At 41.9% G+C, this 27,601-nt stretch overlaps 2 protein-coding genes across 2 annotated transcripts in view; one reads left to right on the top strand and one right to left on the bottom strand.

Moving 5' to 3' along the window:
- Positions 1–426: 426 nt before the first annotated feature.
- On the bottom strand, positions 427–11,811 carry tmem244 (transmembrane protein 244). Its single transcript, XM_081378383.1, has 6 exons — positions 11,343–11,811; positions 11,004–11,089; positions 9,634–9,710; positions 5,945–6,070; positions 776–820; positions 427–690 (listed from the first exon to the last, which is right to left on the bottom strand). Exons 1-6 carry the CDS (start codon positions 11,433–11,435, stop codon positions 593–595), a joined length of 525 nt encoding a protein of 174 aa, XP_081234509.1. The 5' UTR covers positions 11,436–11,811; the 3' UTR covers positions 427–592.
- Positions 11,812–14,775: 2,964 nt separating this feature from the next.
- l3mbtl3 (L3MBTL histone methyl-lysine binding protein 3) overlaps positions 14,776–27,601 on the top strand; it is a 72,976-nt gene continuing 60,150 nt past the window's right edge. The window contains exons 1-5 of the mRNA XM_081378423.1: positions 14,776–14,911; positions 16,798–16,923; positions 17,372–17,483; positions 21,141–21,291; positions 27,152–27,281. Of these exons, the coding sequence (XP_081234549.1) occupies positions 16,822–16,923; positions 17,372–17,483; positions 21,141–21,291; positions 27,152–27,281 (495 nt within the window). The 5' untranslated portion in view covers positions 14,776–14,911; positions 16,798–16,821. The remainder of the gene's footprint in view (positions 14,912–16,797; positions 16,924–17,371; positions 17,484–21,140; positions 21,292–27,151; positions 27,282–27,601) is intronic.

Consider the following 27,601-nt stretch of genomic DNA (forward strand, 5'->3'; position numbering starts at 1 on the left):
TCTTTTGGTGTGTACCCAGCATAAGGGTCTGGCATTGAGTAATGAAAATTGGCCAACTCGAGGGGCGGCACCAAGCATGAATTTGAAAATCTCACTGCACGCAATTGGAGAACACTACGACCAATCACTGTCATGATTGCGCTGTCACTGTCGCTGTCGTCATCTCGCCTCTGGCCCGTCTATATCAGATAACCCGATGTGATTGGTGCAGCTCGGCTACAAGGGCATATTTAATGAGCATCATTACTCAACGCCTGAGTAAACTCGCTGAGCAAATTCAACTTGTGCTCTCGCGAGAACTCTGGATTTCCAGGGTAGAGCATTCGTGTCCTCAACTACTTAGGCGGTTATTATTAGCCCAGTCAGAAGAGTTATAGAAGAGTTAGTGTTTTGTCAAAAATGTTAGAAAGGCCACCAAAACAACATGGTTTACTGGAATTATTTTATCAGCATAAGCAGTTTCCAAAACAAATCCATAATGCAAAATATTGAGTAGGAATAACAAAATCATTTCAAACTACACCATGATGTAAAAAAAGTTAAAACAGTACAAAACTGAGAATATTGATCCCTGCACATTCTCCTCAGTGTGTCAGAAATTCTGAAGATCTGCGGGATGTACAAAATTATTTCTGAAGAGTCGGTAAGCCATGAGTTGCCCTCCAGAAATCATCATCAGTAACCCAGAGCCTGAAGGAGAGAAGACAGACGTACAGTTATCATTACATTACGCACACGATGAGTGGCCTGATTCACTTTAGAGAACAGAAGTTACCGAGAGCAATCCACCAGTGCTCTGTTGAGGGAAAATCAGCCATAACTGAAACAAAAACGACAGGAAGACAATTAGACATCATGTGCTTTCAAATATACATTTATAGTGGATATAAAAAGTCAAAACTGCTGGTTTTAATACAATGAAACAAAGATAAATCATATCAGAATATCATGATGTTGATTAGTTCATTCTGAACACATATGCGATTATAAAGGGGTGTGGACACTTATGCCGTTAGTTTTGATCTTTTTTTCTCTGAAATCAGAGAAAGAGAGTTTTCAGTGGCATTGGTTGAAATGTTTACATCAAATGTGCAAAAGTTCTGAAATGATTGACAGTAGTTGAGAAAAGTGATGTTGGGCCTAGAAAAATTGACATCATTTTGTAATCATATTGCGTAGTTGTGCTTGGAGTTGGTTGTTTTATTTGTGATGATAACGCAATGAAACATGCCAAATTGTGCTGACATAATTTTTTGGCCAGACTGTCATACAAAGAAATTGAGCATGCAAAAACAGTGAGCCAACCAAATATTAATAACTGATTAAGTTTTAATGACTACTGATATATGTCAGCTTTTTGTTTTTCTTTGCAAAGTAAAATAAAACCTGTAGCTTGCAAAAATTATTTTGTAATATTTGTAAAAAAATATCTATTGTTTTCCTCATATTTGGATGGTTTAAAGGTGGTATCAGTGATTTCAGGCCCAATTTTTTTTTATCACATTCATCGAATCTTTCCTAACGATCCGCTAGCTGCCCGCCCCATAAGCATGCCGTCAAAAAAACGTGTCTCTGTAGGCAGCCTAGGCTCTGAGATCTGCACACAAGAACAAATGGTTTAGCCAAACACTCAAAACGTGCGTACACCACCTCCTGAGCTGGCGTAGGATTTGAGCGTGCCGTACGCCAACGTCCATATTGATAAATCTCAAAGTCACCGTAGTTTTGGGTGTACGCCAGGTGTACGCTGGAAATTTGGTGTACTCACTTTTGATAAATGAGGGCCATTGAAATCAAATATTCCCTCCGGATATCATCTTTGGCAACTACCGTAGTTCAATATTTGCTGAAAAAGCTCTCAAATAAAGATAATTCAAAGAGATCTGCCTATGCCATACAAATAAAGCATTGAGTAGAAGAATGTCTGTAGAAGCCCTTATATTTTTGTGCCTGGTCACTGACCGCCTTCACACCACAGTAATCGATTCGATCAGTCCAAGCTTCACGCCGTTCACACTGGACACGTTCCTGTATTTCATCTGGTTGGTTTATGCACATGTGAATACATTAGCTATGTTTCCATCCACTTGTCAATCGAATTATCTGAAGTTCGGTAAAAAAGCTCATGCGAATAAAGCTGGTGAATGTGTGTTTCCATCCAACGGCTTTAAAGCGAATAAAAACCTGTGCGTAATGACGTCACATGCTGTTTTGCGATCAAATTGGTAGATCGAATTGATTTGAGACATTTTAAGGTGTTTCCATTTCATTTTCGCACTGAATCGCACAACATTCAAGCATACATTTGCGAACAAAGTTTTGCTAGACAAAATGGATCGCGCCATCTATCGTTTCCATCAGCGTTTATCGCATAAGCCGTATATCGATCAAGATAAAATCCGATGAGACCGACCGTATTTCATTTGAGTCGATATTCATGAAATTCAATCGAATTTTACTGTTTCCATAAGGCATTTTTCATTCGATATCACTCAATTCGGATAAAAACGTGTGGATGGAAACATAGCTAGTGTCTCTGTTCTTCAGTGTCTCAAGGCGCGTTTCCATTACAGATTTGCGCAAAACTTTTGCGATTTTTTTCTAAACGTTGACAAAAAAACTATTGCGAAATGACGGTGTTTCCATTAACTGATGTTATGCGATTAAAACTTCATTTTTTCCTCTCGCGATCAGTAAAATCATTCCAAAAACCATGGCAACGGACGCTGGTGGGTTTATGTACTATATCCCATCAGCCACTGCACTGGCCATTATTATTAATGGAAGGAGATGTGTGTGTGTTTGCAAGCATTAATGGTGAGGAACGACCCTTATTATACTCGAGAGCGGCTCATATGAGGAGTTTCTGGGTGTTTCTCCCTCAGATCTGCTTCTAGGTCTTGATTGTGGCATTTATTTGAGGTTTAGAATCCAGTATTCCTGCAATTCTTTTGTCTTATATGAGTTTAATAAAGAGCTCTGTCTCGTATTCTGTCCAAACACACCGCGTCATTACATCAGGTGACCTGTAAATGCGCAAATACTGTTTCCATTGCAGTTTTGCGAAATATTTCTTTTTCGAATTGCCTGAAAACCCCCTCATGCGAGTGGAAAACCTTTTTTGCGATAAATGGGAGTTTGTGCGAAATTTACATGTTTCCATTGGGCGTATTTTCAATTCGCAATTTGAATTTGCGCAATTTGAAGGGTGATGGAAACGCAGCTAGTGAGTGTGCTTTAGTGAGGTGTGCAGACTCACAACATGAAGCTGCTACTTCAAGCTTGATTACTCTGACAGTATACAAATATATATCACAGAAATCAAATAGCCACAGGCCAGGGTTACACTTCTTTGTATCTGCCTTTGTAAACATACCTTTTTTACTAAGAATTACGTCATTTTCCAGAACGGCAACTTCACGGATCAAAAGAAAAATACATAATTCTGTGTATTCACTAATCTAATTAATTCAATCGCCACAGTGCAGGTCTCTCACTGTACAGAGAAAAGAGCTGAAGGCTGTTTTACAGTCGTCTGAGGCTGACAGTGTGTTGTGTGGGTGAAGATGTTTTTCCACTAATAGATCTCTCAAACTCATCATGTACTCTGATGAATGCAGCACTGACTGAGACACATCAGGATTTAGCTCTTATATTAGGGATGCTCACACAAAAATCTACATTTTTATCAACATTTTTAGGTCAAAGGCACTAAAGGAGAAAATGGTGAGATTTGCTAGCTTTTTACTTCTTTGTTTACTTGAATTATTCCTTGGAGTTCGATGCACCTGAACCCCACATCAGCTGAATTTAGTGTTTGCAGCAAACGCATCAGGACCAGTGTTGGGCGAAACACATTACAAGTAGCGAAAGTTACATAATCAGATTACTTTTTTCAAGAATTAAAGTTACTAGTAAACACATTACTTCTAAATTCACAACAAAATATATGAGTTAGTTTGTTTATTTAATCTCACTTTATTAACCAATGTCTTTGCTGCTGGCCTTCGATGATCCAATTCAACCATACTAATAAGCAAAAATCACTTTAGATAAACATCACATTTGTGTTTCTTTTTTAAATTTATTTTTTACCTCTGAAGTAAGAGTGTTGACTCTCAACTTTCTTCTTCTTCGGTCCAGAACAGCAGCACAACTTTGAGGTTTGTTCGAGCGGTGCCCTCCACTGTATAAGGCTTGAATTTGCGTTTCTGTCAGCCTGAGGGTTATTCATTTCACTTTTGGTAAGAAAAAGCCTTTACAATTGCCAAAAATAGAACGTTTGTTTTATTTTTCTTATTAAAAAACAAAAAAAGCAAGCCCAGCCAAGGTGAAAGGTGTTGTTGACGAAATCACTGCAATAATATCCAAGTTTGGATGCGCAATTACAGCAGACATATTGACAAACATATCATAAAACGTCATTTTTGTCGGCAACTATTCATTACATTAATGACCAATCTGAGCTACATTCAAGAGTGCTTTTTGCTGCCCCTTTCGACCGAAGCACCTTAAAGACGGGTGAAAACATTCGAAGGCTCCTGCCGCAGAATCTCAGAGTATTTGTCACTGATGCGACAGAAATGGGCAGTAAGATAGTTTTTGTCACAGATCGTACCAACATGATCAGTGCCTTACGAGGAAACACGAGACTAAACTGCACAGCATACATAATAAACGTGACCCCGTCCCGTGCGTTTGCTCCAGCCGTGATGGAAATATCACCAGAGATCGCTATAATGACATCATTATATACAGTAATGATTGACAACGGCATCTGGAACATCTGCACGCTGTCCTGAGATCAATGAGGGTGGCTGGGCTACGGGCATGTGGAGGTATGGTATCTGGGCTTTCACTTGGGACATGGAATGGTTCGTCCCCAAATTGATAAGACCAGAAAGGAGGTGAGACAGTTCCTGGGGCTGGTGGGGATATTATAGGAGGTTTATTCCTAATCATTCTGATCTCACCAGCCCGCTGACAGACCTCACTAAAAAGGAAGCACCAGATTCGCTCCAGTGGACGGAGCTGTGCCAACAGGTAAAGGCTCCCCCATGCGGTGGACCGCTCTTACACTCTCCTAACTTTGATCTCCCTTTTTAGTTGCAGACGGACGCATCTGACAGGGGTCAGTGCCGTCCCAGGTGATCGGAGGATAGGAGCGTCCGGTGCTGTATCTGAGTCAAAAGCTCTCAAACAGAAAGACTAGATACAGCACCACTGAAAAATTTATTATTAATAATAATAATAATTTGTTACATTTATATAGCGCTTTTTCTGGGTCCTCAAAGCGCTTCACATGGAAGGCAGGAATCTCCTCAACCACCACCAATGTGCAGCATCACCTGGATGATGCGACGGCAGCCATATTGCGCCAGAACGCCCACCACACACCAGCATACTAGTGGAGAGGAGACAGTGATGAAGCCAATCAGTATATGGGGATGATTAGGAGGCCATGATGGACAGAGGCCAAGGGGCAAATTTGGCCAGGATGCCGGGGTTAAACCCCTACTCTTTTTCGACTCCTGGGATTTTTATGCGAAGGATTGGTAATGCGAAGTCATTGATGATGATAACTAACCCCTGTTTTTAAATCCAGTGATTTTTTTCTAAATTATATATATATATATATATATATATACATATCGACCTTCAGCCACACAAGATATTGGCATCCGCAATTTTTGTTTTGTTTGTTTTGTATCATGTTTATCATTTTAGAATAAAACTGCACATGTGTTCACATCCTCGAATCGCCATCAGTGGATTCTCGTTCTTCTGAAAGACTAAATTAAATTATTTTCTGAGGTTGTTGACAGCATTTTACTGCTTGCCTTGTTTTGAACCCATAATATCAGGCATTCAGGTTAACTTGTCAAATTGATTTGACCAAATATGCTTAATCTCAGGTCTTTAATGTGTGTTTAGATGCTCTCACCGGCTACGGTCAGTCCAACGTGCAGCAGTGTGACAGTGATGGCGTAGTCCCACACACACTCCTCCACGATCCACGCGAATATCAGACCGCCCACAACGTATGTCACCTCTGTGGAGATCACACTCACTGCACAACAAACACACACACACACGTCTGAAAGACAACTGCCGACGCAAACGCATGTTTTATTATGCACAAAACATCAGAACTTCTCTAATCAGAAGGAGATCAGCAAATCAGCGCTTCTTCAGTTTCAAAACTTACCAAGATCCAATTTCTGTGAAAAATAAGTGCTAATTTCCGCTATTGTTAATTGGTACCATCACTAAATTGTGTTGTGTCATGTATTGTTAATATACATCAGCATTATATGTGTCATAATTCCTGTCTTATCTTGTTTAGCTTGTTTGCCTGGGAACAGGACTCGGGAACAGGACTCGGGGAACAGGACTCGGGGAACAGGACTCGGGAACAGGGCTCCACGAACAGGACTCGGGAACAGGACTCGGGAACAGGACTCGGGGAACAGGACTCGGGGAACAGGACTCGGGAACAGGGCTCCACGAACAGGACTCGGGAACAGGACTCGGGAACAGGACTCGGGGAACAGGACTCGGGGAACAGGACTCGGGAACAGGACTCGGGAACAGGACTCGGGAACAGGACTCGGGAACAGGACTCGGGGAACAGGACTCGGGAACAGGGCCCACGAACAGGACTCGGGAACAGGACTCGGGGAACAGGACTCGGGGAACAGTACTCGGGAACAGGACTCGGGAACAGGACTCGGGAACAGGACTTGGGAACAGGACTCGGGGAACAGGACTCGGGAACAGGGCCCACGAACAGGACTCGGGAACAGGACTCGGGAACAGGGCCCACGAACAGGACTCGGGAACAGGACTCGGGAACAGGACTCGGGAACAGGACTCGGGGAACAGGGCTCTACGAACAGGACTCGGGAACAGGACTTGGGGAACAGGACTCGGGAACAGGACTCGGGAACAGGACTCGGGAACAGGACTCGGGGAACAGGACTCGGGGAACAGGACTCGGGAACAGGACTCGGGAACAGGACTCGGGGAACAGGACTCGGGAACAGGACTCGGGGAACAGGACTCGGGGAACAGGACTCGGGGAACAGGACTCGGGAACAGGACTCGGGAACAGGACTCGGGGAACAGGACTTGGGGAACAGGACTCGGGAACAGTCAAGTCAAGTCAAGTCAACTTTATTTATATAGCGCTTTTCACAATACAGATTGTATCAAAGCAGCTTCACAGTATTAAATAAAATAGTACATCAGTGTATGTTTCTGGTGTAAAACATCCACGTTTGGTAATGCAGATCAATAGCACTGTTGAATCGATTAATCAAATTAAGTATCCCCAACTGAGCAAGCCAAAGGCAACAGTGGCAAGGAACTGAAAAACTCCATTAGGTGACCTAATGGAGAAAAAAAAACCTTGGGAGAACCCAGGCTCAGTCGGGGGCCAGTTCTCCTCTGGCGTTTAGGAACAGGACTCGGGGAACAGGACTCGGGAACAGGACTCGGGGAACAGGACTCGGGAACAGGACTCGGGGAACAGGACTCGGGAACAGGACTCGGGAACAGGACTCGGGGAACAGGACTCGGGAACAGGACCTGGGGAACAGGACTCGGGGAACAGGGCCCACGAACAGAACTCGGGAACAGGACTTGGGGAACAGGACTCGGGAACAAGACTCGGGAACAGGACTCGGGGAACAGGACTCGGGGAACAGGACTCGGGGAACAGGACTCGGGAACAGGACTCGGGAACAGGACTCCACGAACAGGACTCGGGAACAGGACTCGGGAACAGGACTCGGGGAACAGGACTCGGGGAACAGGACTCGGGGAACAGGGCCCACGAACAGGACTCGGGAAGAGGACTCGGGAACAGGACTCGGGAACAGGACTCGGGAACAGGACTCGGGGAACAGGACTCGGGAACAGGACTCGGGGAACACGACTCGGGAACAGGACTCGGGAACAGGGCCCACGAACAGGACTCGGGAACAGGACTCGGGAACAGGACTCGGGAACAGGACTCGGGAACAGGACTCGGGGAACAGGACTCGGGAACAGGGCCCGCGAACAGGACTCGGGAACAGGACTCGGGAACAGGACTCCACGAACAGGACTCGGGAACAGGACTCCACGAACAGGACTCGGGAACAGGACTCGGGAACAGGACTCGGGGAACAGGACTCGGGAACAGGGCCCACGAACAGGACTCGGGAAGAGGACTCGGGAACAGGACTCGGGAACAGGACTCGGGAACAGGACTCGGGGAACAGGACTCGGGGAACAGGACTCGGGGAACAGGGCCCGCGAACAGGACTCGGGAACAGGGCTCCACGAACAGGACTCGGGAAGAGGACTCGGGAACAGGGCCCACGAACAGGGCTCCACGAACAGGACTCGGGGAACAGGACTCGGGGAACAGGACTCGGGGAACAGGACTCGGGGAACAGGACTCGGGGAACAGGAATCGGGGAACAGCCAACATACAACGTTAAGAACTCACAAAGACTGAAACTAGAAACAGGGCTTAAATACACAGGCAAACAAGCTTAACAAGGGGGCGTGGCTAATTAGAAACACCCGGAGAGACTAAAAGACAAGAAAAACTACAAAGGACTACAAAACATGGCACAGAACAGGAAATGACAAATGTCCACACAAGACAAGGGGAACACAAGACAGGAATTATGACAATATGTAACTCTCAGCATCTGCCTTCCCTTAGGTCATTTTGACCCGAAACTTATTTTTTTATTTATTTTTTTAAATCTGAGGGGTCCAATACCTTAGGACTTGTGTCACACTTGAACCACAAATACACACAAAAATGTTTTACTGGATTTGAGGAGTTTATGTGGTTTTAATAAAAAAAGAAACAAAACCTTTCCTCGCAGGTCAATTCGACCCCCTTAGGAATGAATGGAATGCGAGGAATGCTTCAGTATTCATAGAAAAAACTAAAAATGCTCCAAATTCAAACTAAAGATGCTAAAACTTTATTTAAAGTTATTTAATAATGTCTACAAGTGTATCCGAATGCACACTGAAGAGATAAATTCAAGGACTGACTTAAGGACCCAGAGGAACAGCTCATTTGATCCATATAGAGCTACAAGGCCATCTAGTGGCAAGAGTCATGAAATATCATGATATATTATTTTTTTCCACAAGATGGCGGCAAAGACACCAGAAGTGACGTGACATATTTTGAGCTGATCTGAGCTGGTTTATGCATGTTTTGAAATGTTTATTTGAATTTAAGTTAAAAGAATGTGAGGGATGTGCTTGAATATATTATTTATTAATAAAAAAATAATATATATATATTTTTTTAGATATATTTATAAAATATAAATATATATATATATCTCCAAAAAAAAATGTAAAAATAGAAAAAAATATTATAAAAATGAAAAGATATGACCTTTCTGGACAAATTGGAATTTTAGGGCTTCGGGTCATTTTGACCCGCGAGGGAAGGATATGTTACAGAATGGGAGGATGAGGGTTAAACAGCCCTCAACTGCAGATCATAATGCAAAGTTTGTGTGACTGCAAGTGTTAGTCTTGAGCCAGTGTTCAGTCAACTACAACTTTACACAACACAAAGTATCCACTGTATCCTTGAATCAAGCCTACCTAAATATTTTGGACTTTGCCATGATGGTTGAGTGGTGTAGTCGAAAGGCGCTAACAAGCTGTCAACCTCGTCGACCCTGATTACAACAAACAAACAAACAAACAGCAACAAATAAACACCCAAACAGCTTGATTAATTTCTGTAACATCTCTGTAACATTAGTTCAGATCAAGAATGTGATTACGTTAATAGTTTACTACTGTAATTAAGTTTATTGTAGCTAAAAAAAAACAAAAACAAATGGATTAGGAGAGAAGAATTCAATTTGCATCAGAAATTATCCTGCTCTATTCTAATTTTGCATCACAAAATTCAGGAGACTCTTTTATAAAGACGTGTGTGGAAGGATCCTAAATGTGAACATACAACAACTTACAAAATGTTCCTGTGATCGATTTTTTTAAACGTCTATATGCACAAAAAAAAAAATCCTAAATGCATCACACTTTATAAATCTACAGAATACCCACAAATATGGTACAAACTTTATGGATTATTTTTATTACTGTTATATATGAGCACAAAAGGTTGGTACACATGCCCTACAGTTGCCAGATGCATAAGAATATTTTCACGTCAGTTTCTGCCTTTATAAATCCTGATTTGTTCCTCCTCATGTCGGATGAAGTCCAAGGAATGTAGGATCAAATCCGATCGTACATGCATTTTATAAACGAGGCCCCGGACTTTTAGAAGGAAATGTTCTACATGGAACCATAAAGGGTTCCGTCAGGCACTTCACAAACCTTTTAGGGGTTCCCATAATGTGATCATTGTATGGATTTAGCTTAAATTAATTGATTTTGTATTTTAATTCAATTGTATTAATTAAACAGCTCGTAAACAAACTTTATCACTAGAAAAAAGTATTATGCAATCATTTAAGACATTTCTCCTCATATAGAACCTTTTTGGCAAGAAGTGTTTGAGTCTAGAACCCTCGAGTTCTAGAACCCCACGGAACTTTTCATTCTACGAGAGTGCAGATGTCACATCACATAGTGTACCGACACATGTTTCTCGCACAAAACTAACAAAAAAAACATCCAAACCTTTAAATGTTTTAAATATAACATGAACCATAGCATAGGCCCAACAATATGTTAATTAATAACATGATGTTCATGGGTTGAATAGGAGAACTGGCCATTTTGTGAATGCATAAAGAACAGCAGCAGTGATTTACATGAAACTAATATCACAAAGTGCTAAGAGCCACTGACGTAGACTGTTTTTTGCTCAATACAGGAAGTCAGACGATCACCACATAAAAAGCAGACACACAGACACACACACAGAGAGAGAGAGAGAGAGAGAGAGAGAGAGTGAGAGAGGAAGTGGAAGTGCCGCTCAGTGTGGAGAACCTCACCTGAGAATGCCGATGCAGAGACTGACCACAATATAGTAGACCGAGTAGAAGCACACCATACACATCAGCAGGTTTTCAAGAACAGCCTGGCAATAAACACACAACACAGTTGTTTGACTGCTGGGAAATATGTCTACACAAGTTATAGTCGTAGTTTAATCAGTATTGTTTTTGCAGTGTCTAATCAAACATGTTCCATTGTTCATGAGCCTGAATTATTTCCTCAATAAAACGGTGCCTGTTGTTCAGTCAATCAATCACAGAAGTCGTCTGGAAGTAATGCATATAGACATGTGGCGCTATAGTAAGTGAACTATGCTGGAGTGGCTCAAACTTTACCCATGTGTCCTGGATCTTGCCGTTGATCGGCAGCTGGCCATGGCGTTTGATCAGAGTGGTCCCACAGCACCGGCAACAGTAGTCCAACAACATGAATGGCCGGCGATTCTTTGATGGACGCTAGCAGTAGCACAACTCTGAATCTGCGCATCTGTCATGGCTGCTCTTAATAAGATTAGCAACACTCCCGTAAATCTGTTGAGGATAAAGCCCACCGACAGGCCTGGTCTACGCTAACTAATTACACACACACACACACACACTAAAAATACCCCTCATTCAGTAAGGACCCGCTAGAATACCTCACATTAGCACACCTGCTAACAATACTTCTGTTCTAGCATTGCTAACTTGTGAACACATTTTAGAAATGGTGCAGATTTCAGAAACAATATAGGTCTACGCACACAATCAAGGCCTACTTGCTTGAGAACCGGGTCATCCCTGTTGGGAAGCACCTTTTAGGATCGATTTGAAAGCAAGCAAGCAACTTTATTTATATAGCACATTTTCAAACAACAGACGTCGCCCCAAAGTGCTTTACAAAAATGAAAACATTAAAATCATATAATATAAGACTTAAAAAGGGAACATTGTGATTAAATTTGATTAAATAAAGGAAATTCTAATGGCATGCGCTCAAACTAAAGTATACCAAATGTATTTTCTGTTTATTCCTGTGTTCACTTAATTATGATACTTTGATTTAAAAAAAAAAAACGAATTTTCTGATAATTCAATTTTTTTTTTTTTTTATATATATCATCCAAATTTATATGCCAAAAAGGAGCATGTTTGGCTTCTCCAGTAAAGCCAGTGAAGAACGTTCTCAGTGCTGCACATACAGTGGCTTTCTAGACACATCTACGTAGTTAAGTGAGGTTCTGCTGAGAGATTCTGAACACCTTGATGAATGTGAACGCTGACCGTGAGCCTGGCCTCACTAATGCTCTGATTGCAAACACACTGCAAACGCCTGGAGGAATGGTTTGCATCGTTTGTGCGGTTTAATAATAATTTGAATCGTAGCAAACTGGCAGCTCCAGTCGTAATGAACAGATTTATCCTGAACTCTGTCATGGAAACTAGCATATAACACTCAATTAGAGAGGAATGTATATATCTGTATGATATTACGCTGTAGCCACATTGGACCAGCGGTTTGGAGAATGGATGGATCCTGGCGCCATCTTCTGGTCAGACGCGGGAATACATTCGACAAGTGGCGCTCACAGTGCATTATGGGATTTTCTCTAACTGTTGAGAGTACATCAGTTGTACACTTTATTGCAGTGCATTGTGGGATTGAATGAGTGCACTTATGGTTTCCCACACCACTACAAATGGCTGTTCCTTCAAATACGTCCCTATTTAAGGGTAACGGGGGCGATTTCAGACACGGGTGTGTTTAACTGGGGTTGAAGCTGAACTCAGCAGGACACTGGCCTTTTAGGAACAGGATTGGGCATTCCTGCCATGGAAGAACCAAAGAACATCTCAGCGATCTGTTTTTAAAAATAACTTTCTTAGTTTGAAGAACATTTAAAAAATCTAAAGAACCGTTTTCTACTAAAGAACATTTTGTGGAATGGAAAGATTCCATTGATGGTAAAGGTCCTTCATGGAACCATTGATACCAATAAAGGTAGTAAACAAAGCAGCTTATAGATGAAGAAATATTTAACAATTTTTTTTTGGTGCTAATTGCGATCTTCTATGATCAGAGCATCTTACAAGACTAACATAAGAAATGTAATAGAAGAACTGAATCTGTAGATATACAGTAACAGGTCCAGCGCTAAACCTGACACAAGACCATATGAAGTTGTAGAGATAAATATATAGTCTGTAATCAATCCACATCTCTACCTTGAAAATCTGACTCTTTGAACTCTATTTGCAACACAGGCCTACATTTTTCATGTTAGCATTTGACTCTACTGGAAGTCGCAAAATTTAAATTAAAACTAAAACCAAAGCCACCTACTACTGTACATACTGCAACTTCATTCTTGTTTTAATAAATTAGCAAACAAAATATTTACATCTAGTCTAGTCTATCTCTAGTCTAAATGGATTACCAGACAAATAACACAAGGTCTAAACTAGAGTTTGATTAGATCAAGTGTGGATGACAATAGTTAAAGTCTGAGTTACAGTTGGATTGCACTGATAATTAGCAGTTTTAACATGAACAAATTGCTTAAATCCAGCTCTGGATTACTTAGCCTGGCCAGTTTATTTTATCAATGTTTGTCATGATTTACCCCCGTTTCACAGACACGGCTTGAGTCTAAAATGCATATTTGAGCTTAAAATATATCAGTGTCATTGTTTTGTCTGAAGATGCACACAGTGTTTTTTACCAAGGCACGTTTATAAAAGCTACATAAATGTCCTAGTTTAACTAAGGTCTAATCCTGGCTTAATCTAAGACCTGTCTGTGAAACCTTTTAGATATAAAGATAAAATTATTACATTAAAAGTGTCATTTACGTGTTGTGAGAACAGAAGTGTGTGTGTTATTCATATCAACTGTTAAATCCCACCTATTTTAATTAAGACTGGACTATAGTATAGTAGAACATAATTCAGTATATTTTAGTTGTGTAGTACATTAATGTACCAAGTGTTGTTCTGAATAGTTCAGTTAATTCATTTTTCTAGTAGGCTATATTTATTGTTATGTACAGCTGAATATGGTGTATTTCTTTATATTTCTTTAGGGTAGTATAACTCAATATTGTTTTAAGTGGTCCATTATAGCTTTGTGTTGTTCTAAAGTAAAAAAGGGCTATTTTGTGGTTCTGTACAGCACAGTTTAGTAACATAGTTCAATAGTTTAAACAGTACATTATTCATGTAACGTGTTTACCATGTTACTAGTTTCAGAACGTTCATAGAACATTCAACTGCAACGTTCCTATAACAAACTGGAATTTTCACATAACCAGAACACATTTACAAAGCAGGACATTTTGAATGTTCAGAAATACTGTTTTCATAACTTAATGGGAAGATAGCAAAACGTTCTTGTGATATATTTTCGTTAGCTGGGCTGTTGTTTAGTTTAGTAGGCTATAGGCTACAACAGTAGAGCCAGTGTTTGCTGTTCAGTTCAGTAGTCCAGCAAGTATAGCTAGTTAAATATGTTCACCTACACGACTAGAGCAATGCAGACAGCTATCACACACTGTCACATTTCTCCATCTCCTCTCAATAAAACCACACGCAACACTCCAGAGTTTGATTGTTTGTATTTACTGAGGTGTCTATGCGCATTTTGGAAGGGTCGGTCGCGCGCAGGAATATATTCTTAGTAACAAACACAGAAATGGCGATGTTTTACGCCCTCAGAGCACGTCGCTGCGCATTAAAAGCCGCACAGACAGGTTTGAGACGAGCCCGGAGGGTCCGTGACCGTGCGCGATATCGTCGAGATTCGTCGGGATTGTTTCAGCGCAAAACTTTCGTTATTGTCATGATGGGCGAGTGTGAAGCGCGACGGCTGTGCGCATGCGCACTGGAGTCCGCCTGGCCAATTTCTCAGTACTCGTGGGAGAATTTGGGTAAGAAACAGACAAATTAAAACAATCGCACGCTAGGATAAACTGCTTGTGTAGCATTGTATACTGTATAATAAACCGTGTTAGACTTTCGCGGGAGGTTTAATGCGACGGAATAATAATGAAAGTTAGATATAAAGTAGAAAACGCCTGGACGTGTCATCAATAATATGAGCAGCAGGAAGAGAGAGAGAGAGAGAGGGAGAGAGAGAGAGAGAGTATGAAATAAAGAATAACGCTAATGAATGACACTCAAAATAGACGCAGTCGATAGAAAGGTTCAAAGTGTGTATTTGTGGCTGATGGCAGGAATAAAGCGTGTATTATGAGTGTGTGTAGAATAATGCAAAGCAGGAGTGCATTCGCTCCTGTACATGGCAGGAACTGACCGTGCGAAACAAAACATGTCTCGATCAGCCCTGCGATCATCTGCTCAATCATTCACTTTAAATGTCATTGATCAGCAATAATGACGCGATTCGCCAGGCCTGTGTCTTTCAATTATATAGTGAATATAATTCCTGCTCCGCCATTTTGAGAAACTGCCTTTAAAACACATTAAAGAAAAGTGTTTTAATATCTGACACTGCGCCGTCTGAAATATGTCATCACTGCTCGTCCTCGTCGATATTTGAGGAAAAATAACACCGTCGAGATGAATAATTTCACCTCATTCAGTGTAAACTATTTAATATAATAGAGCTGAATCCAAGCAAACGCGTTTAATAGAAAAAAAACCTGGTGCGTTAAAACTCATGTATTTTATTTTAATTTGTTTTTCATTAAAAAAAAACATTTTATTTCTATCATCATCATCATCGTCGTCTACAAATTTAATCTAAAAATCATTAATAAAAAACTATTATCTGAGTAGATGTCGATTTTGATGTCGTATGTACTTCACGTTAAAAAAAGTGAAGCATTTGCACGGAGATTTTAAATATTCGTTGAGAAAATGAACTTAGTTTATTTATACAACCGAATAAATACCAAATGCAGCAGCGAAAATCATTTCACGTGCAGATATACCACAATTATTCAACTTTGACTTAATAATTTAATGCTAAACGATGTTAAAATTAATCAAAACACGCGATGCGTACAGGAAATGTTGTAATATGTGACAATATTGCTAGCATTTCTTTTGATTTCATTGTTGAAAGTTTCCAGTAGCGCCGCGGCTCAGCGACCCCTGTCGGCGACCGAGGGAACCACACACACACTCACACACACACACACACACACACACACACACACACGCTGTAGGCCTCATGCGCCACTCACACACACTCCTGCTAAACTGGCTTTAGTTAGCAGACACACTGTGTGCTCTAAACACTGCCTGTGTGTGTGTTCATAGCCTGTTTATGCGTCCTTCCAGATCAGCTTGCTACTTAAGCTATAGAAACATTTGCATTGGTTTATGGTTGTTCAGGAGTGACTTTTAGGCTAAAGGTTTTGAAGGACAGATAAGAAGACTTCTTCTAATATTTTTTAGGATATATATATAGATTATAAATGATAGAGAGCTTACAAATGCATTGTCTACTGCCTAAATGCACAAAACAGTGCAATTCATTAGATGACAGCTGTTAAACCAGTTCTGGGCTAAAATAACATAGTAATTGTTTACATAATTGTTTGCTGGGATAACCTTTAAAATAATCACAAGTGGTGTTTGAAATGATTTTTCATTAGTATACGGATGAATCCCACAATCCCTGTAAAGAACATGTCAGGGCTGCATTTTACCTCAAAAACTAATACTTAATCAACATTTAGCTTTGGTTTCCTGGAGTAAAAACACACTTAGAGGTGAATTAATGTGCATGTGAAAGATTTTCAGTGGTGTGTTGTGTAAGTGTGTGAGGTGTGGTGTGCTGTTGCAGGTTAGCCGTGTGTGTGCGTGTGTGATGGAGACGTCGGGCCCGAGCGCAGCCGCTCCAGAGTTTGATGTGTACGAAGCCATGGACTGGAAGGACGGAGTGGGAACTCTTCCCGGCAGTGAGCTCAAGGTGAGGGAACACACACGCAACCTTAAAACTGCATTCCCAGCATGCAATAGCCGTCATTTCACCGTCTCGGTTAACTATAGACCCGATATAGTCCGGCTTTAGGTAACCCACTTCTAGCCAAAATATGGTTTGGGTACATGTCATTTTTGCCAAATAACTTGCGAGATGTATGATATTCCATCATGTAAGCAAAGTAAACAGTGATTACAAGGTGTTTGTCTTCACTCTTTGTATCTAGTTGATGACTAGTCTATTCTTGGGCTATTAGACGTCTTTTAAATTCTCACTGACAGCCCAAAGTTTTCCTTTTTTTAGCCTAGATGCCTGGACTGTGTTTGGACGGCTATTAGATGTCTTTAAAACGCAAAATTGCTTGCTGGGTTAATCCTGTGTGTGTTAGTCGTGTACATCCAGCAGTGTGTGAGCGTCTCTGTTGTGTGTGTGTCAGTTCCGGGTGAATGAGTTTGGGGTCCTGGAGGTCATAACGGACGAGATGGAGGAGGAGAGGGGCAAAAAAGCTCACGCCACCACCACGTGGAGCGTCCCCACGGCACAAGAGGGTAAACGCACAATAATACACTCACGTCTGGTGTTCAGTGCCCTTTCCCTAAGACACTTTGCCCCTTTGTTACTGTCTCAAGTTTTACACAGCAACATCCCACGGGAATGAGCTGCAGATTATGCTCTTAAAGGAGTAGTTCACTTCAGTATTAAAATTTCCTGATAATTTACTCACCCCCACGTCATCCAAGATGTTCGTGTCTTTCTTTCTTCAGTTGAAAAGAAATTAAGGTTTTTGAGTAGCCTGGGAAAACCCAGACAACTTCCGGCAAATTTAGATTTGCTCTGCAAGTAGTCTGGCAAAGAGCTCATTCAAGCCCATTTCTAATCCGTCGAAATCGCGGCACCAATCAGAAACGTTGAGGCGGGCTCTACACGATGACGATCGCTCTGATAGGTTTTAGGTCTATCCAATTGCGCCCAGAGGCATTTGAGCGACGTCCGTTCAACTTTTAAATGCATTATTATATTCAAATTGCAAACACATGAGGACAGTCTCCATAAAAGACCCACTGGCAGATGAACGCGCTAGGCTACTACATTTCTCTCCGAAACGGTAGGAAATTAAATTAGATTTAATAGAGGATTTTAACTGTGACAAGATGATTGACAGGGCAGTTTACGTGACAGGACGCACGCGACAGATCCGTCCGATAAAGATGACGAAGTAGTATGTCCCAAAGCTTGCCTACTTTTTTGCTACACATTCAAAAGTAAATACCTTTTCTTCACAAAAAGAGTACATACTTTTATGGCGTAGTGTAACTTAGGACGCAGCATATGGCTTTACACGATGACGATCGCTCTGATTGGTTTTAGGTCTATCCAATTGCGCCCAGAGGCATTTGAGCGACGTCCGTTGGTGACGCCCCTTTGGAAATGAGTTATTAATGAAGCTTTGCCAGACCATAACTCAGTTACTACTGAGAATGGTCTGGTTTTAACCAGGCTAGTTTTTGAGGAAAACATTCCAGGATTGTTTTCCATATAGTGACTTCAATGGAGTCCAACGGGTCGAAGGTCCAGATGTGAGTTTCAGTGCAGCTTCAAAGTCTCGACACGATCCAGCCGAGGAGTAAGAGTCTTATCTAGACAAACCAGCGGACATTTTATAAAAAACAATAAACATTTATATACTTCTTAACCACAAATGCTCGTCTTGCACTAGTTCTGCGATGCGCCACACATTACGTAATTGAAAGGTCACGCGTGTTCCGGTTCAGAGAGGGAGCGTAGGGCGAAAAACTCCATCTCATTTTCTCCTCAAATTTCAAAATCAACCAACATCGTTTTTTTACCTTTTTTTTTATTTATTCAAACAGTTGTACCCTGATTGGACCCCATTAAAGTCCACTATATGGAGAACAATCCTGGAATGTTTTCCTCAAAAACTTAATTTCTTTTCCACTGAAGAAAGAAAGACATGAACATCTTGGATGACGTGGGGGAGAGTAAATTATCAGGAAATTTTAATTCTGAAGTGAAATAATCCTTTAAAGTGGTAAAAAATAGTGGATGCAGTTCTCAAGTGGGCTGGAATGAGATTTTAATCTGCCTTAAAGAAATTGCTAAATTACACAGTAATGTGATTAAAAGAATCTGGAAAGAGAAAAGCATCTTTTGACAGTGATTTCAGCTGATCGCGTCAGTGCAGGTGAACAGATTCAACACGTTTACTATGGCACAGTGAACTCTTGAGTTACCGTCACAATTCAATCACCTGATTCATTACATATATGAAGTGATGTTCAGTTAAAGGTCCATTTCAAGAACAAACATTAATACCTTAACAGGAACGACTATAATCGAAGCTGAGCAATCTGTCCTTTTTAGGGTCACATCTTGTGACATCACATCCTGTTTTGGTCCATGTTGCGTTCATATTTCGGTCGAACCGCACCAGAGTTCATTTAGAAGCGGACTGAGACCAATTTTCTTTAACGGTCTCGGTCTGCTTGTTTGGTTCGGATGGCAGCATTAACGCTAATTCAAATGAACCGCTCTAACAGAGCAATCGCACCAGAGTTCGCTTTAATCAAACCAATTCGGGCAAGTGTGAACACACCCTAAAAGTACAAAATAAAATATAAACTGCACTGTAAAAAGTGCTAACCTGCAAGTGTTACCTTAAAGAGCTGATTTAACCCATATAAACTAGTTCTGTTGGGACAAATGAAGGTATTTAGGTTAAATAATATTCTTGACTTAAAACCATTTAGATTCAAGATGTTTTTTTTTTCAGTGTATAAGTATGATGTTAAATTCACATAAAGTAAACTTAGAAGTATAAAAATACACGAGTGTCTAAATAGTAGTTTACTGAGAGTGTACTTCATAAACCTCATACTTCATAAAGTAGTCACTCACTTACATTAGACTAAAAAGTGAGATAAAGTTTATAAACAAACAGTATACCTGTGAGTTCACTTGTAGTGTAGTTCACATAGTCGCAATAGAAAAGAAAAACTTACTTAGTTGTGTACTTAAAGTTTACTGCTGTTACACTTAAAGTACAGTTAAAAATACTTTTATAAACTAAAAAGTGGGCCAATTTAGTCCCAAGAAGTAATGAAAATAGTACACACAATTATACTGCTAGTATGCTGATTTTATTGCATAAAGTAATGAGTATATACTTACTGGAAAATATACTTGAACTTTACTTAAGTTGACTTGATGTTTCTCTTTTGTGAGGCTAGTGACATTGATCGCCACTGGAGCTGATGTAGAGTTATACATCAAAACAGTCTTTGTGTAGATAAAGCTTTCTAATTATACAGTGTTTGCTTTCAGAAAATCCTTTAAGAATGACTTGTAAATAATTATGTGTTGTTTTAAATTATCTATATGGATGAATCCCACAGTACTTGCCATGCACATACAAACAAACAGCATGATAGCTTCTAAATCAACATTTAGCTTTGCTTTTCTGGAGTAAAAAGTTTTTAGGGACTCGTACTAGGGATGCAGGATATATCTGCCACCATATCGGTATCGGGCGATATATGTTCATTTTTAATGTTATCGTTATCGGCCCAATAAGAAAATTTGGCCGATATATTAAAGCTGATAAATAATTGAGTATTTCCTTTAGCTGAGTCAATTCAGATGTTCACTGTTCACCATGATGGCTTTAAATTGCTTGAAATATGATTGGAGTCACTTCAAAAAAAGAAAATACAGTTCAGTGCAACAGCGCAAATCTGTCATATCGGCTGTATAAAATTATAATGAGAACATCATTATAATCGTGTGCTTGGGACATGGATTTAATGGTGAGACTTTTGTTTTTGTAATCAGGCTCTCAAAAATTATATAAAAATTTGAATTTAGATTTATCGGCCAATATATCGGTTATCGGCTTTTAAATATAAAGAATTATCGGTTATCGGTATCGGCCAAAATTTTCATATCGGTGCATCCCTAAGTTTGGGAATGATTCAAGATTGATTTAACCTTGCAATAAAGCAATCCAAACACACAGATTCTCCGTAGACTTTCATCTGAAGAGAGCCCAGGTTTGTCTGAGACCGCAGGTGATGATTGGTCAGTAATGTTAGGATCAGTCACTCAGTTAATGGAATATTGTGATGTGAATGATGTTTAATCTCCCTGAGGATTGTACATTTTCTCTGTGTTGTCCTGATTTCCCTCAGCTCTGTCCTCGCGGCCGGTCTCACAAGAGGAGGCGTCGTGGGCCCAGCGAGGCCTGGTGTGTGTGCGCTGTAACAGGAAGGGCTCTGTGGTGGACTTCCTGTCTGATGGACTTCACTGCAGCGAGCGCTGTCTGCAGCAGGACCAGCAAGAGTAAGTCAAGCCTCACGATTACTGTGGACCAAACTCATCACTCCATGGACGATAACTATAACCATAAAATATGGTTCTTGAAATCATTATAAATATTAAAGAGTAGCAGAGTCCACAGCACAACTAGAACGACACAGAGGAGCGATATCGTTTTAATCACTTTCAGAAGGAGTGTAAACGATGAAAACATTGACAGCCAATCAGAATCCATACTTCTTTAAAGAGCGCAAGAATTTAAAGTGACAGACAACAAAACTGCAGTGTGCTTATAATAAACGTCTCGGGTTACGACTGTAACCCGTGTTCCCTGAGAAGGGAACGAGACACTTTGGGGGGAACGCTCTTACTGTAATGCATCTGAAGTATGAATGAAACTAATCCAATCCTAAATTGGTGCTGCGTCATGATGTAACGGAAGCTACAAAGGGACGCCGGCACACTACTGTGATGAAGCAAGTCGCTCCCAGGCAGGGGGAGTCGTGGCAAAGGAACGCAGTGTCTCGTTCCCTTCTCAGGGAACAGGGGTTACAGTCGTAACACGAGACGTTACCTTTCGAGGGAACTCGCACTGCATCGATGACGACACTTTGGGGAACGAGTACCCACTAAGCCACAACGAGCCCTGCCTGTCCCAGTGTGAAGCTGCGCACAGGCACACTTAGGATGAGAGCACTAGAGTGCCTGGCGTAGAAGGAATGTCCAGGCTATAGAATCTGATGAAAGTATGAGTGGTGGCCCATCTTTCTCCATCCACCGTCATGTGAGGTGGAGGATGAAAAGCCTGCAGAACCGTAGGCCGTGCCACATTAGATGGCACTTTAGGCACATAGCCCGGCCTGGGATGCAAGATAGCCTTAATATCACCTGGAGCAAACTCCAGGCACCCGTGAGATATAGAAAGGGCCTGACGATCTCCTACTCTCCTCAGAGAAGTAATGGCTAATAAAAAAGCTACCTTGAGGGAAAGGTTCTTGGCCTCATCCGACTCTAGAGGTCCGAAGGGGGCCCTTCGAGAACCACTGCCAGGTCCCATGTGAGAACTCTGGTTTCCGCAGGTCTCATCCTCCAAGCCCCACGGAGGAAACGTACGACCAGCTGATGTCTCCCCTGGGGCCCATCACCCAGAGGAGCGTGGAAAGCCACAGTGGCAACCACGTACACCTTGAGTGTGGACGGGGTAAGACCAGCCGAGAAGCGATCTTGGAGGAACTCCAGCACTGAAGCCACCAGGCAGTTAACTGGGTCCACCTCACGCTTTCCACACCAAACGGTGAAAACTATTCATTTTAGGCCGGACAGTTTCATCATGGAGGGAGCTCTAGAGCTGAGTATGGTCTTGACTACTCTTACTGACCGGCTTCTAGGTACTGTGTCCCCTCAGGGGCCAGACCCACAGTTTCCATAGCTCTGGCCAAGGGTGAAATATTGAGCCCTCTGCCTGCGTCAGCAGGTCCCTCCTGATGGGAATCTCCCATTGAGGGCCCTCTAGGAGCGATCTTATGTCTGAGAACCATATTCAGGCCGGCCACAATGGAGCTACTAGAAGTAGACTGACCTCGTCGCGACGGATCCTCTCCAGAACTCCCAGGAGCAGAATGATCGGGGGAAATGCGTACAGACGCAGCCTCGGCCACGTCTGCACCATGGCATCCAACCCCAGTGGGGCTGGAGCGTGAGGGAGAACCACAGTGGACAGTGTGTCGTCTCTCAAAGACGCAAACAGATTCACTTCCACTGGGCTGAACCTCTCGCATTAACTCCACCACCTCGGGGTGGAGTCTACATTCTCGGGCCTCAGCCCCTGCCTCGACAGGGTGTCTGCTCCCTGATTCTGGTCCCCTGGGATGGATGTTGCTCTGAGAGACAACAGTCTCCCCGTTGACCACAGGAGGATCTGATACGCCAGTATGCATAGAGGGTGTGATCTCAGAACCCCCTGATGATTTAGAGAGGACACCCCTGACCATATTGTCTGTTCTGACAAGAACGTGATGACCCTTGAGGTCTGGCAGGAAACTCCTTAGAGCTCAGAAGACCGCCAGCATTTCCAAGCAATTTATGTGCCAGGGGGAATGATGGTCCTGCCATAGACCTCTTGTAAAGCGGCCGTCCATTACCGCGGCCCAGCCCGTGAGGGAGGCGTCTGTCGAAACTGCTTCCCGGCGACATGACCCTCCCAGTACGGGACCTTGGGACAGGAATCAAGGTCTCTTCCACATAGATAGGGAACGAAGGCATCTGCACGTAACCCTGATCATGTGGAACGGGGAAAACCCCTTGGTTCTCAACCACCATTGTAGGGCCCTCATGTGCAGCAGGCCGAACGGAATGACATTAGACGCTGCTGCCATGAGCCCAAACACTCTCTGAAAATGCTTTACAGTGATGGCTTGGCCTAGCTGGTCACCGATGCCAGGATGGGCTCGATCCGTGCGTGAGACAATTGTGCCCGCATCGTGACCGAATCCCACACCACTCCCAGGAACGTGGTTCTCTGGGCTGGCGCCAACACACTTTTCTTTGTGTTGAGTCTCAACCCCAGGCTCTGGATGTGGGCAAGGAAGACATCTTGATGCTGAACTGCCATCTCTTGTGAATGGGCCATAATAAGCCAGTCGTTGATATAGTTCAGCACCCTGAAGCCTCAGTGGCGCTAGAGCTGCATCTGTGCATTTGGTAAATGTGCGAAGGTAGAGAGCTAGGCCGAACGGAAGAACCCGATATTGGAACACTTCGCCCCCGAAAGCGAACCTCTGGAACTTCCTGTGAGATGGAAGGATGGATATGTGGAAGTATGTGTCTTTCAGATCTATCGTGACAAACCAATCCTCGGATTTGATTTGGCTCACGATGATGGGAATAGTGAGCATCTTGAACCTGAATCTCCTCAGAGACCGATTCTAGTGCCTAGAATTGGACACAACCCCCCCATCCTTCTTGGGAACTATGAAGTAGCGGCTGTAAAACCCGGACTCCGGCGGAGGAATACGTTCTATAGCCTCCTTTGCTTAGTTTACTTCTTGATTCAATACCCGATCCTGCTGTGGGTCGCCTGCTGTCCAAAGCACCCCGTTGAAATTCGGTGGGCGGAAAGAACTATAGCCTGTATAAGGGAACCAGGGATTTCGGGTATAATTCGAGATTCGTTCTCGATCCCCTGAAGCGGCTCTCCCTGGCAGGGTTCGGTCGAAAAGATTCTCGATGTGCGGACGCAAGCACTGCCTGGCTGCAAGACTGTGGGGCAGACAGAGCAGCGTGTGTTCGCTGGAAACCGTTGTGTCCCGAAGCGTGCAGTTCCTGAGGGCTCCCCAGAGGGGAGGCTCTTTTGGTTTCGTTCTCAACACCCTGAAACGGTACCCTGAAAATCCAGAGTTCTCGCGAGAGCACAAGTTGAATTTGCTTAGCGAGTTTACTCAGGCGTCGCATAATGATGCTCATTAAATATGCCCTTGTATCCGAGTTGCACCAATCACAGTGGGTTATCTGATATAGGCGGGCCAGAGGCAAGCTAAACAGAATACGACAGCGCTGTGACGTTGAAGTCATTAGTAAACAATGCAAGATGGCTCTGGATGAACACCAGTTGTTTGAAATGGCTTTGGCCACTACAATGAACGAGTTAGACTCGGCTTTTTCTCTAAAAGAGGAAAAGAAGACGCCGCTGCAATCGTTCCTTTGCAAAAAGGGCCAAACCGGATACGGCAAGAGTCTAATCTACCAGTTAGCTCCGCTGGTAGCTAAGCGTATGGGGATTGTTGTTGTGATTGGTCGTAGTGTTATCCAATTGCGTGCAGTGAGATTTTCAGATGCATGCTTGGTGCCGCCCCTCGAGCTGGGTGATTTATCATTATTAGCCTTATAAGAAAATTTGGCCGATATATTAAAGCCGATAAATAATATATTATTTCCTTCAGCTGAGACACTTCAGATGTGCACTGTTCATCATGATTGTTTTGAAATGCTTGAAATATGATTTAAATCTCTTCAAAAAGTTAAATACAGTTCAGTGCAACATGTGCAGCGCAAATCTGTCATATCGGCTACATAAAACTAGAATGAGAACATCATTATAATCGTGTGCTTGGGACATGGCTTTTAATGGTGAGACTTTTGTTTTTGTAATCAGGCTTTCAGAATTATTTAAAAAATCCGTTATCGGCTTTCAAATATAAAGAATAATTAGTTATCGTATCGGACAAAATGTTCGGTGCATCCCTAATAAAAACGCATGTGAAACAATAGCAGTATTGTAAATATTTCAAACAGTAGCTTTGCTGAATTATAGTCACATGACCTTATTACACTAAGTGGCATGTGTTTTAGTCTACTTTTGTGTAAAATCAACCTGAGGTCTGTCTCTCTGATCAAACAAGTCAAGAAGGAAATTACAGGCAATATGGTTTCCGGAACATTTATTCATGAAGAAGGAAGGTCAGCTTGAGTGCAGTGCAGTGTTTGGACACACAAGTTTCCCACAGTCATGAAATGTCTAGAAATGTCAGGGAAATTGTTCATTGTTTTTTTTAGGGTATGAATTACACCAAACATATGAAACACACACTGTTGTATCCCACGAATATAGACTGTTCATTAGCTGAGTTAATTGTTGTTGAGATATAATAAGTTAAAATGATCCTTAGTAAGGATTTATGGAAGAATTCACACTTGAATTAAGGAGAAATTTTGCTCAGTGATGATGTTCAGTTTTAGTGCTAAATTTACTAAAGAAATTTAGCTAAATTCATGCAAATCAGGCAATGCACAAATTAAAATTAATAGACAATTTAGAGCTTCTACGGCACAAGACTACCACAACCTAGTGTGCTTTACTGGGTTTTTACAGCATTGCTCAACATCTGCTTGTGTTTCTGATGCGTTGATGTATTGCATATTGATATAGAGCTACGAATGACTCAAATCAGTAATGTTGCACAAAAACTGCTGTATCATTTTCTAGCAAAATTGCTTATACATTTATTACTGTGAAAGAGTGACATTACAAAGAAAATGTTAAATAAAAAATGTTAGCATTAAAAAAAAGTCTGGCAAAAAAATGTTACTAAACATAGATATTCATCACACTTGTGGCTGGTGCAACCGTTGGCAGAAATGTAAATACTGTTTTAAGAAAGAGGCCACAGGATGTTGTGCTGGGGCTTTCCGGTCTCTCACATGCTTAACCTGAGAATGAATACAGAGTTATTGAATGAGTGAATCTGTGTGACATAACGCCACATGTGTAATGAAGATGAACACTATACCCCACAGCACTTCCTCTCTCTCAAACACACACACACACACACACACACACACACATATAAACACAAACAAGATGATGGTTATGAGATGGGTAATTATTGACATGAACATTATTTTCTTATATCTACAGGACATGTCTCTGTTCAAATAGTATTTTGTCATTCAAACTAAAGTAGATCAGTCAAGTCAAGTCAGCTTTATTTATACAGCGCTTTTTACAATACAGAGTGTTTCAAAGCAGCTTTACAGAGATAACAGGAGAATAATGCGACAAAGTTGGTTTCCAGAAGAAAATAGCATCACAGTCCAGCTTCAGTAAGTTCAGTGATAGTTCATTCTTGTTGTAAAAAAGTTATTAATTTAGTTAATTTATATATATAGCCGCTCTGGAGAAAACCGTGATGTCATCGTCCAGCTCAGTTCAGTTCTTACATAATGATGTCAATGCAGGGAGATCAATATTATTGTTGAATATTACATTAAATGTCCCAACTAAGCAAGGCGAAAAAGCCATAAAAAGCATCTATGTATTAGGATGCACAAATGAATAAAGAATCTGTAGTTTTCTCTGAGTCTGCAGTGATGTTGTGGTGCGTCACAGAGCGTTGAAGAGAGACGGCTCCAGGACGAACGGAGAGGTGGTGGTGAGGAAGAGATCCCGTCTGACGGAGAGGAGCACTGAAGACGTGGACAGCTCCATCGAGGTCCCCGAGGAGGAGGACGACGACTATGTCAGTTTACCCACTGTCACTCTTCTTTTCATCCTCCACTTTCATATCCTTTACAGAGCAGTGACGAGTGGGTCGGACAGAGAGAGGTCACTGTGTTGACATTTTAGTCTTAAGTCTTAGGCATGTTACTATCCGCCCCCCCCCCCCCCCCAAAAAAAAAGGTTTTAAGTCAGTTATTTCTATCTTTTGCTGTAGTGTGTCAGTAGGAAATATCAGTTTACATTTCCAAACATTCTTTTTGCCATTAATTGTAATAATCCAGTGAGATTTGTGTATGCACAATGAGTCTGACAACAGCCGGTATGATCTGATCTCACCAT

This window comes from Scardinius erythrophthalmus, assembly GCF_964197995.2.
Source record: "Scardinius erythrophthalmus genome assembly, chromosome: 11".
NCBI classification, from domain to species: domain Eukaryota; kingdom Metazoa; phylum Chordata; class Actinopteri; order Cypriniformes; family Leuciscidae; genus Scardinius; species Scardinius erythrophthalmus.